Source organism: Schistocerca americana, chromosome 1 (genome assembly GCF_021461395.2).
Source record: "Schistocerca americana isolate TAMUIC-IGC-003095 chromosome 1, iqSchAmer2.1, whole genome shotgun sequence".
Lineage (NCBI taxonomy): Eukaryota > Metazoa > Arthropoda > Insecta > Orthoptera > Acrididae > Schistocerca > Schistocerca americana.
In genome coordinates, this window is record NC_060119.1 from 1120245527 (window position 1) to 1120263553 (window position 18027).

At 44.0% G+C, this 18027-nt stretch overlaps 1 protein-coding gene across 1 annotated transcript in view; it reads left to right on the forward strand.

Annotated features, from left to right (window-relative positions):
* LOC124550990 (putative inorganic phosphate cotransporter) overlaps positions 1–18027 on the forward strand; it is a 158831-nt gene that overhangs the window by 129016 nt on the left and 11788 nt on the right. Inside the window, exon 8 of the mRNA XM_047125823.1 lies at positions 12006–12250. Coding sequence (XP_046981779.1) covers positions 12006–12250 — 245 coding nt within the window. The remainder of the gene's footprint in view (positions 1–12005; positions 12251–18027) is intronic.

Here is an 18027-nt window from a genome sequence, read left to right on the forward strand (position 1 = left end):
TTGTGATTCTGTCAGAGACAGCAAAAGACTTGGAAGAGCAGTCGAACGGAATGGACAGTGTCTTGAAAGGAGGATATAAGATGAACATCAACAAAAGCAAAACGGGGATAATGAAATGTAGTCGAATTAAGTCGGGTGATGCTGAGGGAATTAGATTAGGAAATGAGACACTCAAAGTAGTAAAGGAGTGTTACTATTTGGGGAGCAAAATAACTGATGATGGTCGAAGTAGAGAGGATATAAAATGTAGACTGGCAATGACAAGGAAAGCATTTCTGAAGAAGAGAAATTTGTTAACATCGAGTATAGATTTAAGTGTCAGGAAGTCGTTTCTGAAAATATTTGTATGGAGAGTTGCCATGTATGGAAGTGAAACATGGACGATAAATAATTTGGAGAAGAAGAGAATAGAAGCTTTCGAAACGTGGTGCTACAGAAGAATGTTGAAGATTAGATGGGTAAATCACACAACTAATGAAGAGATACTGAATAGAATTGAAGAGAAGAGTAATTTGAAGGCATAACTTGACCAGAAGAAGGGATCGGTTGGTAGGGCATATTCTGAGGCATCGAGGGATCACCAATTTAGAATTGGAGGGCAGCGTGGAGGGTAAAAATCGCAGAGGGAGATCAAAAGATGAATACACTAAGCAGATTCAGAAGGATGTAGGTTGCGGTAGGTACTCCGAGATGAAGAACCTTGCAGAGGATAGAGTAACATGGAGAGCTGGATCAAACAAGTCTCCTGACTGAAGACCACAACAACAACAACAGGAAAAGTTTTCACGAAACGGAATGTCGCTGTAATATACAAACCCAACCGGAAGATACATGAACACTTAATGTCGGGCAAGAACTATCTCAAAAAATCAGGAATTTGGAGGATTCCGCGTATTTGTGTAGACGGGTACGTAGTTAATATTTAAAGAACGGTCGAAAAAACGACTAGACGAATACAGGGGCAACTGTAGAAGAGGAGAATCAGGCATATCAGCTGTTACGGAACATGCTTTGCAGCCAGTAGACCACCGGACTAGATTTGATAGGACTCAGGTATTGGCGGCCACAAGCGGATACAATGAAAGGCTATACGAGAAGGCCACAAAGACTGCTGAACACCACAGTAACTCTAACCGGAAGGAGAAGGATACGCAACTGAACGATATCTGGATTCTGGTGCTGAAGAAGTTTGTACCAGCCTTCCACCATGGAATGATAGCAACAGAGGACTTCAACCTTCGATAACGGCCACTTCTGCTTGAGTACTCAAAACACGTGACGCCAGGCCTCTTCGCAGGAGCACGCGGAAACTGAATTTTACTTGTCAGTAGCAAGCCAGGCCTTGAAGAAAGCTATATAATCCCCGTAGATGACGTCCTCTGAAAAAGTGTTTCAATAAGAAACTCATCTGACCACGGTACAATAGCACGGAATATTTTAAGAAATATAACTTGTGTTATTTTTAGAATTATGTTAAAGCTGTTCTTATTTGTAACAGAAGCATCAGTACAAAGACAAACAGAAATAAATTACAGAATGTATAGAATAAGTAACATAAAGTATACATGTCTGGTAACAAGTTCAAGAAAGGTTACACAATGGACAAAGAAAAGCGAGGAATCTCAAGAGCATTTGGACCAGTTTGAAGTCTCGGCGCAAGACACGGAACAAAGCGGAGAGCAGAGCAAGCCGTCCTTGGCTCGTGCTTCTCCGTCGCTACAATTGTGGAGGCGACTGCAAATCCCCATTTTCTGCGATTACATCTGGATCTTCCGACTCCAAAGTGTAGGTGATTGGGAGCAAGTGATGAGGTCTGTTTCTCTTGGCGTTCATGAGGCAGATTCCAGATCGTTAAGGTCAGTGAGGATCGTTACAGCTTTTGTTTCCACATTACCATTCTCGGATTGGATTGGGTCGTTTCCAAGGTTGGTTGGTTGGTTGGTTTGGGGAAGGAGACCAGACTGCGTGGTCATCGGTCTCATCGGATTAGGGAAGGATGGGGAAGGAAGTCGGCCGTGCCCTTTCAGAGGAACCATCTCGTTTCCAAGATTTCACTGGTTTTCATAAAGATTTTCCTACATATGTCTCCGGCCGCTTACTAAGTAATCAGGTAATTGGTGGTTGTGCTTAGTGACCACGTTTGTTTTCTCCACACTGGCAGCAACCTCATGACGGATGTCTTGCAGCGCAGCACCGGCCGACTGATGTATTTCGGTAAGTGGTGTAGGCCGTAGGTATCCAGTTATAAGCCTGTAAGCCTCATTTAGTGCCTTGTCAATCTCTGTGACGTGAACTGACCTATAGGAGGCAGGTCATTGGTTGAAGATGATGATGATTAGTGGTTTAGAGAGATAAACTGCGAGGTCATCAGTTCCCTTGCATGAGATAGAGACGAGGGTGGTGAGAAACTATGAAAAATCAACAATAAATTTGAAAACCGAAGTGTATCAACACAAGAATTGAAAATACAATCCTGACAATGTGAGATCCGTAAAATACCAACCATAAAATCATACGAAGTGGAATAACAAAAATAGCGAACTAAAATAACTAGACAAAATCGAGGGTAAAGTAACAGTACATACAGTATTAAAAAGGGCGCAGATTACTGTGGCTGGGTGACTACTTAGAAATAATTGGCAACCAAGCCACTTCACGAGTGATTAAAATCAGACACCCAGTATCATGTAGCAGAGTGGCAGTGCCGTTGTTCTTAAAGATGGCGGCTGAGAACCCCATGTACTGCTGATTGTGTTGCTTATGATGTTATTTATGGTTTCCGCTCTCAGCCTTATATTCTGCCAATGTTGCTTGTAAGTCAAGGCGCGATTAAATGCGACACCTAAATACCCACTGTACCTTTTGCCATGAAACGCGAAGTATACGATATGTGTAATGTATGTCTTCCCCATTCTTTTAAAGGACTTAGCCTAAATTACCAAAAAAAAAAAAAAATCATGGTGCATAAAGAAGATACGTGGTATGCTCTAGAACGTCCTAGTTGAAAAGCATAGGTGCTAATAAGAACCGTGCGACTGCTACGGTCGCAGGTTCGAATCCTGCCTCGGGCATGGATGTGTGTGATGTCCTTAGGTTAGTTAGGTTTAAGTAGTTCTAAGTTCTAGGGGACTGATAACCACGGCAGTTGAGTCCCATAGTGCTCAGAGCCATTTTTTTGCTAATAAGAACATGGACCAACAAAATTCCTTGTGGTGAAAATTTCAGAGACAAATAATGTAAAAAAAATTATTGTTAGTTACAGAGGACTGCAGTTATGAAGATCAGTTCCGCTGCCATTCCAGTATACTTTCCAGTATGACTTTCTCTGTCTTCCTTCCATAATTCGCTACTGGAACCTACAGTACATTACGATACTGCAGTGCCTCTGTTATTCTGATTACGACAGAAAATTCCTTTGGACAAGCATGCATGTCTAAACTGTACGGGAATATACGTAATGGATGTACTAGTAAGAGTCGTAGAAGGGTGGTTGACGACATATGGAAGTTTATGTCTGGCCGTGAGTCGTGCAAGAATAGCCAAATGACAAGGCGACTGCTCGCGATAAGCGGGATATCCGGGTTCGAGTCCCAGTCTAGCACAGATTTCCATTGTCGTCATTCCATTCTACAGCTTATGGTTGTTCTTATTCGCAATTGCGAATTCACTTAATGTGGACATTGAATTAGATTTAATAGTGCAGCAAAGTGACACGCCAGGGTAGCCGAGAGCGCTAACGCGCTGCTTTCTGGACTCGGGTAGGCGCGCCGGCCCCGGATCGAATCCGCCCGGCGGATTAACGGCGACGGTCGGTGTGCTGGCCAGCCTGGATGTGTTTTTAGGCGGTTTTCCACATGCTACTAGGTGAATACCGGGCTGGTCCCCACGTCCCGCCTCAGTTACACGACTCGCGGACATTTGAAACACATTCACGTTGTTTCACGATTTACTCTCGACACAGACAGCTGGGGTACACTAATTCCGTCCTGGGAGTATGGGGTGGCGGCAGGAAGGGCATCGGGCCACCCCTTCCACTTAACCCTGCCGACCCTGCGCACAATGCGGGATAAAGACGGTAGCACAAGAGTGTGCCAAAGTCACTAACTCATAAATTGTATAGATTCACGACAAGAAATGTTGCAAATATTACAATTTTGCAGGCTATTAATTCGAAGTTGATGAATTTTCTCTGCGAATGCACAATTTTGTAATCATTTTAACACTTTGCCGTCCGCACGTCTCGTACAAATTTATTCGCTTGGCGCCGGCAGCGCTAATTCGAATTACTTGGCATGTCGCCGGCCGCTTCTCACCTTTCCGTTGATGACAAGCTTCAAACACATTGACTTTTGCGCGCTTTAATTTTTCCGTAAATCCTCTATTTTGCCATACCGTTCCACAAACTCGAATTTTATTTTCAAGTAACGTCTCTGCAAGCTCTACACCGTTATAATACTTACCCGTGTAGAGGCGATGCCACTTTCCATGAGAAAGTGTCAATAGTTCCATCACTGCTTTTGCTAAAGGTTGTCCAGCGCCGGAATATATCTTGAATGAGAAAATGTATCCTACACTCGAATCACACAGCACCCGAATGAGTATGCCATATTTCGTAATTTTCGACGGATTGTAAACTTTGCTGGCCTGGGTGGCCGAACGGTTCTAGGCGCTACAGTCTGGAACCTCGCGACCGCTACGGTCGCAGGTTCGAATCCTGCCTCGGGCATGGATGTGTGTGATGTCCGTAGGTTAGTTAGGTTTAAGTAGTTCTAAGTTCTAGGGGACTGATGACCTTAGAAGTTAAGTCCCATAGTGCTCAGACCCATTTGAACCATTTTGTGAACTTTAAAATTTAACTGTCTACTCCACGGTATCACTCCTTCATCTACTGAGATGTCTTGATGTAGATTAAACGTTTCTTCAAACTATTTGGAAAAATAATCAATTACAAATTGCACTTTGAAAAGCCGGTCGACACTATCCGATTTATTGTTGTTGTCGGAAAAATGTAAAAAGATAATATTTGTCTGAATTGGTTGCGGGACATCGTTTTGCGAAATATCGGTATGTCTATCAACGGATTCGTTGACCAATAATCATCGATCCTTGCTTTTTTTACTATTCCCATTAGAATAGTAAGCCCAAACCATTTTCTAAGATCGTGTCCCGTAACGTCGACAAATTTGGCATTTTTTTTTGTCCCGTTTCCTGCTATTGCAATTTTGACTCTAATACTTGTTAGTTTCGTTGCTAATATATTCAAATAAATCGATCCCAATATAAATTCTACGATATGCACGATGCTATGGGTATCTTTGGGAAATATGTGTGGACACGGATATCCTTGGCTATGGTTCAAATGGCTCTGAGCACTATGGGACTCAACTGCTGAGGTCATTAGTCCCCTAGAACTTAGAACTAGTTAAACCTAGCTAACCTAAGGACATCACAAACATCCATGCCCGAGGCAGGATTCGAACCTGCGACCGTAGCGGTCTTGCGATTCCAGACTGCAGCGCCTTTAACCGCACGGCCACTTCGGCCGGCACGGATATCCTTCAGATTTATTATTGGTCCTCAGTAAATCATAGTCTGTGTTCTTCGTTTGATTCATTAGAATCAGTTGGCAACCGTAGCGTTCGCCGAATTCTTCCTGGACGTATTTCACTATCATCCGACGACCCTGCTTCACTTTCATGTTTTTGATATCCAGTGTCTTCTTCCCAATCGGCCAAGTCGTCCGGAACGTCAGACAAGACGTCAGCGCATTCATCATAAATAATCATATCGTCTCCTTCGTCTGCCATGATGAAAGCGCAAAAGTATTTATAAAAACAATAAACTCGTTGATGTGTGTAACTAATTGTTACCTAAACAAAACACCAACTGAATGCAAAAGATACTAAAGTGCTGTCAACGGCCACTGAGCGATACTATGCACACGACACCACTGTGTTGTCGCCGGCCGTTGACCGCTATTTCGCTCACGACACCACTGCGGTGTCGCTGGACGGCAAAGTTTTAAACAGGGGTGACGTCGTCGCTGTTTCGGTTTACTGCGTGACAGCGAACTACGGAATCCCCCTGAAGATGTACTACGGGTACAGGGGCGAAACGTTACGACAATTGAGCAAATTCATTTACCCACGACTTAATACCACGAAAAATTTACTTTTGACTGATATGATTGTTATCAGTGTTAACCACCCACAAATATCATGTGTCCCTGAAAACAGTTGTTTCTTTAAATTTTACGGTCGCCCATTTTCAAAATGCGTTACGATGTAACTAGTCACATCGGTTGAAATATTTATTGCATATATTCCAATTAAGACTGTTGCTGCTTTCGCAGTCGTCTTCAGTACGATAACTGGTCTCATACAGCTCTTCAAGTCAGTCTCAAGCAGTTTCATCCTTGCACAACGCCTGTAACCTACATCATGTGTATGTAGAACTTACATTCATTTGAACCTGCTTACTCCATTGAAGCATTGATCTAGTCTCCCTCGGCAATTCCCCGTCCCTCCAGCTATCTTTTCTGTTAGTAAAATACCTATTCCTTGATGCCTCAGCATTTATGTCATTAACCGACCTTCTCGTTTGGTTTTCCGGAATACCTATCAGATCTTCAGCAATCTTCCGTGGAACCAAATTTGAAAGGCTTCTATCCTCTTCTTGAATGTAACATTTATGGTGCACGTTTCACTTCCAAATAACGTTTTTTTTTTGTTGTTGATGGTATTATCGGTCTGGATATTACATCCTCTTTACTTATTGCGGTTCGATACTTGATCCAATTGTCTCAGTATCAGCTGACTTAATTCCATTATCCCTGTTTTGTTTTTTTTATGCTCCTTTTATGCCAACGGCCTTGCCGCAGTGGTAACACCGGTTCCCGTCAGATCATAGAAGTTAAGCGCTGTCGGGCTGTGCTAGCAATTGGATGGGTGACCATTCGGTCTCCCGAGCGCTGTAGGTAAGGGGGGTGCACTCAGCCCTTGTGAGGCAAACTGAGGCGTTACTTGATTGAGAAGTAGGCGGCTCCGGTCTCGAAAAGTGACATACGGCTGGGAGAACGGTGTGCTGACCACATACCTCTCCATATCCGCATCCAGTGACGCCTGTGGGCTGAGGATGACACGGCGGCCGGTCGGTACCGTTGGGACTTCCGAGGCCTGTTCGGACGGCGTTTAGTTTTAGTTTTTTATCCATTTCTTATAAGCTCCTTTCAAACCATTCATTGTCGTCAGTCGAGCGTACAAATCCTTAGCCGTCTATGTTATAGGCAAACCTGAAAGTTTCTAATTCTTTTTAATTTCCTCTTAGAGTCCTTTTCAGCTTACTCTCCTTTAGTTACCTTCGCCTCTTACAACTGTATGGCTCAAATGGTTCAAATGGCTCTGAGCACTATGGGACTTAACATCTGAGGTCATCAGTCCCCGAGAACTTAGAACTACTTAAACCTACGGACATCACAAACATCCATGCCCGAGGCAGGATTCGAACCTGCGACCGTAGCAACCGCGCGATTCCGGACTGAAGCGCCTAGACCCGCTCGGACACCGCGGCCGGCTCTTACAACTGTAGTCCAGTTCTAGATAATCGTTTACTCTCTGTATTTTATCCCTTCTAGTACTTTCAGAACTTGAATTTCAGTTTTAAGGAATGACAGTAAACTAGAGTTGTCTTTCATCAACCTGTCTTCTAAGATAGGTCGCAGGATCAGCATGGCCTCGCATGTGTCCGCATTTCTCCTAAACCTGAACTGTTCTCCTGCAAATCGACTTCTACCAGTCGTTTCATTCTTCTGTAGATATTCAGTGTTAATATTTTATGACCGTAAGTTATTAAATGTGTGTTTCAGAGACACGCACTTCAGGAAGAAGCTAACTTTTTTGTAACACGAATTATTAAATTTTTATAGAGGTCTGGCGTATTTCACCTGTCTGAAATATCCTCTACCCGAGGTGGGGCAGTTCTATCAAGGCGTGTTCTCCCACGGATCTAAATAATTCTGGGCAAAAATCGTATACTGCAGGAACCTTGCTTCTACTTATATCTTTTTGTAAGTTTTCAAATTCTTCTCACAGTAGAGCATTGCCCATTTGAGTTTCACCCATGTCAGTAAGAATGCAATCGGCTTACGGGAAGAAATTCATGCGACTAACGCCAGAGAGGACCAGCACCTGAGAGTACTCTCTCTGCTTCCCTTCCCAATCCCATTCCCACACCGCGCCTGAGGCGAACACGTTCTTGGAAGTAACTGAATCAGAGAGCTTATAAGCCAAAACACACACATATTTTGCTCTTCCAAGCACCGCTCACTATTTTACTGCCCAGTCACCTTTTTTTCGAGTACTTGTTTAACCCTGCCCCTTTCTTGGATACAGCCCAATCAGAGAGAATCCAAACCAACACACATATATTTGGATCTCCCATTCACAGACCATTATTTACCAAAGCTTAAAACGAAACAGCCACTCTGTATGTATTCCAGAACCGCCATCTTGACGTCACTTGCAGAACCCACAAAGATTTGTCAGAATTCGCAGAACCTACACACGGCTTCATCATCATCATCAGCACACACACACACACACACACACACACACACACACACACACACACATCCCTCTCTCACAAGAAATTTTTTCGGGTCCTACTTAAGCCACGCCTGTTTCTTGAAAACAGATCAATCAGAGCGCTTCTAAGTCATCAAATACTCTGTTATAAAAGTTCAACAACACATGACAGGTGCACCACTTCAGTAAAACGATCTGAAAAATGTCATTTGATAGAAAAATACTGGGCTGAGATTGAGTGATTTAAATATCTGTACACTGGTTTAGAAGCTCTGTGACTGGCCAATTTCCACGAAAGTGGCGTTGTTTAAGAAGAAATTGAAAAATGCGATTGGACGATAAAATGTTGAGTCGGGATTTGAGGATCTAAATACGTCTGCGTTGGCTTAGAAGTTCTCTGATTGGTTTGTTTCCAAGAAAGGAATGGGGCTTAAGAAGGAGTAGGAAAAAAATGTGACTGGACGTAAAATGCTGAGCTGTGGTTTGATAGCAAAATCTATGTATGTGTTAGGGGTTAGCACGTATTCTGTCATAATATCCAACAATATCGTCTACTATTTCCACTGTCCATAATAGAATGTAGGTAATTTACTTTCAAGCAGGCACAGCCGCCAAATGACACAGGCATATGCAAATTTTCGGGTTGAAACAACCGTTTATTGCATACTCCAAAATCTGTTTCAATACAGCGGCGTTTGGAGCATCAGTCAAAGTGCTCAGACTTTTGCAGCCATTGTGTAACAACAAATACTGAAGTCCGATTAACGATATGAATACCACATTCACTAATACCGAATCGAATAACAGTATACTTATCTGCGCTCCTACAATATGTGATCAAAAGTGTCCGACACCTGGCTGAAAATGACTTACAAGTTCTTGGCGCCCTCCATCGGTAATGCTGGAATTCCATATGGCGTTGGCCCACCCTTAGCCCTGATAACAGCTTCCACACTCGCAAGTATACGTTCATTCAGGTGATAGAAGGTTTCCTGGAGAATGGCAGCCCATTCTTCACGGAGTGCTGCACTGAGGAGAGGTAACGATGTCGGTCGGTGAGGCCTGGCTCGAAGTCAGCGTTCCAAAACATCCCAAAGGTGTTCTATAGGATTCAGGTCAGGACTCTGTGCAGGCCAATCCATTACAGGGATGTTATTGTCGTGTAGCCACTCCGCCACAGGCCGTGCAGGTGCTTGATCGTGGAGAAAGATTCAATCGCCATCCCCGAATTCCTCTTCAACAGAAGGAAGCGAGAAGTTGCGTTAAACATCAATGTAGACCTGTGTTGTGATAGTGCCTCACAAAACAACAAACGGTGCGAGCATCCTCCATGGGAAAAACGACCACACCAGAATAGCACCGCCTCCGAATTTTACTGTTGGCACTACACACGCTGGCTGATGACGTTCACCGGGCATTCGCCATACCCATACTCTGCCATTGTATGGCCACATTGTGTACCGTGATTCGTCACTCCACACAACGTTTTTGCAGTGCTCAATCGTCCAATATTTACGTGCCTTACACCAAGCGAGGCGTCGTTTGGCATCTACCGGCGTGATGTGTGGCTTATGAGCAGCCGTTCTACCATGAAATCCAAGTTTTCTTACCTCCCGCCTGTCATAGTACTTGCAGTGGATGCTAATGCAGTTTGGAATTCTTGTGTGATGGTCTGGATAGATGTCTGCCTATTACGCATTGCGACCCTCTTCAACTGTCGGCGGTCTGTCAGTCGACAGACGAGGTCGGCCTGTACGCTTTTGTACTTTACGTGTCCCTTCACGTTTCCACTTCACTATCACATAGGAAACAGTGGACCTAGGATAGTTTAGGAGTGTGAAAATCTCGCGTACAGACGTATAACACAAGTGACACCCAATCACCAGACCACGTTCGAAGTTCGTGAGTTCCGCGGAGCGCCCCACTCTGCTCTCTCACGATGTCTAATGACTACTGAGGTCGCTGATACGGAGTACCTGGCAATAGGTGGCAGCACAATGCACCTAATATGAAAAACGTATGTTCTACATCTACATCTACATTTATACTCCGCAAGCCACTCAACGGTGTGTGGCGGAGGGCACTTTACGTGCCACTGTCATTACCTCCCTTTCCTGTTCCAGTCGCGTATGGTTCGCGGGAAGAACGACTGCCGGAAAGGCTCCGTGCGCGCTCAAATCTCTCTAATTTTACATTCGTGACCTCCTCGGGAGGTATAAGTAGGGGGAAGCAATATATTCGATACCTCATCCAGAAACGCACCCTCTCGAAACTTGGACAGCAAACTACACCGCAATGCAGATAGCTTCTCTTGCATAGTCTGCCACTTGAGTTTGCTAAACATCTCGGTAACGCTATCACACTTACCAAATAACCCTGTGACGAAACGCGCCGCTCTTCTTTTGATCTTCTCTATCTCCTCCGTCAACCCGATCTGGTACGGATCCCACACTGATGAGCAATACTCAAGTATAGGTCGAACGAGTGTTTTGTGAGCCACCTCCTTTGTTGATGGACTACATTTTCCAGGGACTCTTCCAATGAATCTCAACCTGGTACCGCCGGCCGTTGTGGCCGAGCGGTTCTAGGCGCTTCAGTCCGGAACCGCGCGACCGCTACGGTCACAGGTTCGAATCCTGCCTGGGGCATGGATGTGTGTTATGTCCTTAGGTTAGTTAGGTTTAAGTAGTTGTAAGATCTGAGGGCTGATGACCTCAGATGTTAAGTCCCTTAATGCTCAGAGCCATTTGAACCATTTAGCCATCAACCTGGTACCCACCATACCAACAATTAATTTTATATGATCATTCCACTTCAAATCGTTCCGCACACATTCTCCCAGATATTTTACAGAAGTAACTGCTACCAGTGTTTGTTCCGCTATCATACAATCATACAATAAAGGCTCCTTCTTTCTATGTATTTGAAATACATTACATTTGTCTATGTTATGGGTCAGTTCCCACTCCCTGCACCAAGTGCCTATCCGCTGCAGATCTTCCTGCATTTCGCTACAATTTTCAAATGCTGCAACTTCTCTGTATACTACAGCATCATCCACAGAAAGCCGCATGGAAAATGGCTCTGAGCACTATGGGACTTAACATCTAAGGTCATCAGTCCCCTAGAACTTAGAACTACTTAAACCTAACTAACCTAAGGACATCACACACATCCATGCCCGAGGCAGGATTCGAACCTGCGACCGTAGCAGTCGCGCGGTTCCGGACTGCGCGCCTAGAACCGCGAGACCACCGCGGCCGGCCTATCACGTAACTCCCCTTACCTGAGCAACAACCGCAATTGTCGGAAGCGCCATCTGTTCCAGCCGCCAACAATATACGAACGCTTACCTCAACGGCTGTCACGTTCTAGGGTGAACAGGCACAGAGCACGTGGGCAGTGTACGGTGTGGCGTTTCAGGCCACTGGTGTCCGGCGGCGGCGCTGCTGGCGCTCAGCGTCATCAAGGTGGAGAACCCGGCGGCCTCGGTGGCGCTGCTGACCGTCGCCGTGGGCTGCAACGGCGTCACCATCATGGGCTTCCAGCTCAACCACATCGACCTGGCGCGAAACTTCTCTGGGGTCATGATGGGCATCACCACTGGCATCGCCACACTCATGTCTATTGCTGCGCCGCTGTACGTGGGAGCCGTAGTCAAGGAGAATGTGAGTACTGTAAGGTGTCAGGCAAACACCTTCCATGAAAACCCTAACGTGATAGCAAATCCGGCAGTATGTCACATGTTGTTGTTGTGGTCTTCAGTCCTGAGACTGGTTTGATGCAGCTCTCCATGCTACTCTATCCTGTGCAAGCTTCTTCATCTCCCAGTACCTACTGCAACCTACATCCTTCTGAATCTGCTTGGTGTATTCATCTCTTGGTCTCTCTCTACGATTTTTACCCTCCACAGCACTAAATTGGTGATCCCTTGATGCCTCAGAACATGTCCTACCAACCGATCCCTTCTTCTAGTCAAGTTGTGCCACAAACTTCTCTTCTCCCCAATCCTATTCAACACGTCCTCATTAGTTATGTGATCTACCCATCTAATCTTCAGCATTCTTCTGTAGCACCACATTTCGAAAGCTTCTATTCTCTTCTTGTCTAAACTATTTATCATCCATGTTTCACTTCCATACGTGGCTACACTCCATACAAATACTTTCAGAAACGACGTCCTGACAAATCTATACTCGATGTTAACAAATTTCTCTTCTTCAGAAACGTTTTCCTTCCCATTGCCAGTCTACATTTTATATCATCTCTACTTCGACCATCATCAGTTATTTTGCTCCCCAAATATCAAAACTCCTTTACTACTTTGAGTGTCTCATTTCCTAATCTCAATCCCTCAGTATCACCCGACTTAATTCGACTACATTCCATTATCCTCGTTTTGCTTTTGTTGATATTCATCTTATATCCCCCTTTCAAGACACTACCCATTCCGTTCAACTGCTCTTCCAAGTCCTTTGCTGTCTCTGACAGAATTACAATGTCATCAGCGAACATCAAAGTTTTTATTCCTTCTCCATGGATTTTAATACCTACTCCGAATTTTTCTTTTGTTTCCTTTATTGCTTGCTCAATATACAGATTGAATAACATAGGGGATAGGCTACAACCCTGTCTCACTCCCTTCCCAAACACTGCTTCCCTTTCATGCCCCTCGACTCTTATAACTGCCATCTGGTTTCTATACAAATTGTAAATAGCCTTTCGCTCCCTGTATTTAACCCTGCCACCTTCAGAATTTGAAAGAGAGTATTCCAGTCAACATTTTCAAAAGCTTTCTCTAAGTCTACAAATGATAGAAACGTAGGTTTGCCTTTCCTTAATCTAGCTTCTAAGATAAGTCGTAGGGCCAGTATTGCCGTAATTTTTTCCGAGGGCATGCAGCTTTACTATGTCACATAGCTCCGAATAAATCCTGACGTTAAATTAACCAAAGTAATACGATCAATGAGTGAGCAAATGGAATACCACAGACTAACACAAGAACGCCTAAATGCATGTCATACCTTCCCACCGTGAAACAGACGGAGTTCTGAGGGGAGAAACGAGAGCAGAAGCCGAGAGCAGAACCGTGTTAAGCTAGAAGGCCCTACCATAAGGGACGGACACCCACATCACCGGCCGACCGCCAAGACCACCCCCCCAGCCCATGTTAAAAGATAGAGCCCTCCAGAAGAACAGTATAGATCTTACGATAACACTAAAAGGGCCACACCAGCTGCAAGAGCGTGAGACTATACGCATCTCTGTTACGTTGCAAACGCCAAAAACATTGCCCCACCACGAAAAGTATAACGTTTCTCATTGGATAGTCAGAATTTTCGTAGGTGGAGCTTAAGGTTAACATTGAGACTCTGATTGGTCAGTCGAAAACACAGCCAGATAGTTATTCTTAAACCAACTTAGGTAAATTGTAGTAAGGAGAATATAGAAAGAGTTGTTTCCGAGACGGCAAGGTGTGTGGAGCTGCGCCGCCCGCTGCCCCCTGACACTGCCTAACGAACGACAAGGTAATGAACACACGCGATACCGCATAAGGGCGCATAAGGCTTCACTCAGAACTGCAGAAGTCCCATCTGTTACATCCCCTTTTTGCATAATACTAATGTCGATCGTCAATTAAAGCTCATGGTATTCGCATTTGATATGAGAAGTTAAAATCTGAAACGCGATGATTTTTCTGTTATATAATTATTGAGAAGCCATATCAGCCACTGTAATTTACGACAAGTTAAATAAGTAATTAAAGATAATTGAGGGTCACTGTAGACGATTTTGATAGTTTTCTCTTTTATGACACTTAACTTAAACCTAGATTATAGATGTGATATGGCATAGGTCATCCTTCGACCCATTATAGGACTTGGAAACCCATTCAGGGAATATTCGTTCACATTTTTGTGAACGCAGTTGGTTTTTATCATCATGTATTCAAATTTTTCCTTTTATCAATAGTGAAATTTATAAACAATATTTTGTGAGTAGAATAAAAATTCCAATGGTAAACTTAACTACTTTCTCGACGTTATTTTACCAGCTAACTAAAAATAGGAAAGCCTTGAACCCCTTCCACTAAATTTAGTTAGTATTAAGATTCTTTTACAGAGACTGCAGTGGAGCTGACGCTGAAATCATTAAGTATTTGGTTATATCATCGCTAGTCTCACTGAACTCTTCTGAACTCTCCATGTCATGTGTGGTCTGGCGTCTCCTTACCAGCAACAGATCCCAGGTTAAAACTAGTCAATTCCCTAAAAAACACGCTCAGAGCGTCGTTGCGCGAAAGTGGTAGGGAGACACGACTTAGAACAAACAGCCACCACGCAGAATGTTAGAGTACCGCTGGAATGTGTATTAGTAGTAATAGTAGTAGTAGTAGTAGTAGTAGTAATAGTGATATCAGGAATAGAAGTATTGGATAAGTTGTGGTATTACACAACAGTTCTTGCTGTGGAAAAATGTAAGTTAATGTGGATTAGTAGGAAGAACAAACCTGTAATGTTCTGTTACAGAATTACTAGCATCCTGCTTGACACAGTCAAATCGTTTAAATATCTGGGCATAACTCTGCAAAGCAATATGAAATGGAACGAGCATATGAGAACTCTGTTAGGGAAGGAGAATGGTCGACTTCGGTCTATTGGGAGAATGTTAGAAATAGTGGTTCACCTGTAAAGGGGATTGCATATAAGACTCTGGTGGAACTGGTTCTTGGATACTGATCGAGGAGGAGGAGATTCGTGTTTAAATTCCCTTCAGCAGTGAGGTCATTAGAGACGGAGCACAGGGTCGTATTAGGGAAGGATGGCGAAGGAAATCAACCGTGCCCTTTCAAAGGAACCATCCCGGCATTTGCCTGAAGTGATTTAGGGAAATCACGGAAAGCTCAAATCAGGATGGCCGGACGCCGGTTTGAACCATCGTCCCCCGAATGCGAGTGCAGTGTGCTAACCACTGCGCTACCAGTACTGCTCGAGTGTTTGGGATACCTACCTGGTCGGACAGGAGGAAGATATTGAAGCAATTCAGAGACAGGTTGCTAGATTTGTTACCGGCAAGTTCGAACAACACGTGTTACGGAGATGCTTTGGCAACTCAAATGGTAATCCCTGAAGGGAAGACGACATTCTTTTGAAGAACCACTATTGAGAAAATTTAGGGAACCGGCATTGGAAGCTGGCTGCCGAACGATTTTGCTGCCCTCAGCATACATTGCGCATAAGGACGATAAGATTCGAGAAATTAGGGCTTAGATGGAGGGATACAAACAGTCATTTTTCCCTTGCTCTATTTGTGAGTGGAAGAGGAAAGGAAATGAGTAGTGGTGGTATAGGGTATCCTCTGTCACGCACTGTACGGTGGCTTGCAAAGTATATATGTAGATTCAGTTCCAAGTGCAAAAAAAAAAAAAAAAAAAAAAAAGGTATAGGTCGAACGAGTGTTTTGTAAGCCACCTCCTTTGTTGATGGACTACACTTTCTAAGCACTCTCCCAATGAATCTCAACCTGGTACCCGCCTTACCAACAATTAATTTTATATGATCATTCCACTTCAAATCGTTCCGCACGCATACTCCCAGATATTTTACAGAAGTAACTGCTACCAGTGTTTGTTCCGCTATCATATAATCATACAATAAAGGATCCTTCTACCTATGTATTCGCAATACATTACATTTGTCTATGTTAAGGGTCAGTTGCCACTCCCTGCACCAAGTGCCTATCCGCTGCAAATCTTCCTGAATTTCACTGCAATTTTCTAATGCTGCAACTTCTGTGTATACTACAGCATCATCCGCGAAAAACTGTGTTTACGAAGTTAAAAATGGGAGGGTACAGTGGTCCGGCAGCTCTCTGTGAGCCACAGACTTCTGTGACCCTTGATGTTGTGTAAAGAGCGATGCCACCGACCGGCGGATGATTGGAAACGAATGATTTGGAATGATGAGTCATAAGGGATTAGGTTTGGTGAAAACATGGAGAACGTTGCCTGCCATCGTGTTTAGTACCAATAGTGAAGTATGGAGCGGGTAGTGTTCGAGTGTGTGGGTGATTTTCATGGCTAGGGTGTGGTTTCCTCACTGAGCTTAGGAAAACGCTAAATGGGGAAGGATATGAATATTTTACAGCGTTGTGTACTGTGTACACTGGAGGAGCAGGTCGGTGACTATGATTGTATCACCATGACAATGCACCCTGTCATAAAGCAGCATCTGTGAGCCAACGGTTTGTGGACGATAATATTCCTGAAATGGAATGACCAGAGTTCCGATCTGAACCCAATGGAACACGTTCGGTATGAGTTAGAACATCGACTGTGCTTCAGAACCCTGCATCCAACACCACCACCTTGTTTGGTTTCGGTTCTTGAGGAAGAATGGGTGCCATTCCTCCACAGACATTCAGACACCTCAGTGAAAGTGTCCCCAGTGGAGTTCAAACCGTCACAAAGGCGAAGTTTTCAAGTGTCTCATATTTTCAGCGCTTTTACGATAGTGTACTCATCCCTCACATATCTTCCAAATACGATGGAAAAGGTAAAACTTATTAGCGCTTTTACGAAAGTATACAGTTATTAACTCATCCCTCACACATCTCACAAATAGGGCCGAAATGGGGCTGACAGTTTTGAGTGCTCTGTTTAATGACCGAGCGGGATGGCGCAGTGGTTATCACACACTGGACTCGCATTCGGGAGGAAGACGGTTGAACCCGTCTCCGGTCATCCTGATTAAGGTTTTCCGTGATTTCCCTAAATCGTTTCAGGAAAATGCTGGGATGGTTCCTTTGAAAGGGCACTGCAGATTTCCTTTCCAATCCTTCCCTAATCCGAACTTGTGCTCCGTCTCTAATGACCTCGTTGTCGACGGGACGTTAAACACTAATCTCCTCCTCCTCCTCTGTTTAATGAAAAGAGTGGGGGAGGAGGAGGTTGGCTCCAACTTCACTTGACAAAGAAGGCAAAGTTCTAGGTTTGACTCACAGTCCGACACAATGATTTAACCTGTCTATAATTTTCAAAACAGCGGATATTAAGCTGTATAGTAAAATATTAATTCTAGGATTAGTCCCCTAGACGGTGGCTAAGCCATTTCTCAGCATTACCGTTCCTTTCAAGAGTGTTAGTCCAGCAGGAGAATTCCCCTTACTGTTCTCTAAGTTTGCAAAGTAGGGTAGGTGTACTGTCAGTAGTGGACCTGTTGGAGTGAGTCGTGGGTCGTGTATAGATGGTCGAAACGAATACTGTGTTTTTCTTCCCCACCGAAGAAGAGGAATTATTTTATCTCATACACACAAGTAAAATATTTATTTATTTTCACACATGCAAGACCAATGCAGTTTACAGAAAGAACTCTATTTCTCAAGGAAGCGTTGCTTTAAAAACGACTTTAATATTCATATATATTAAGTTCCGAAAGAATTGCCG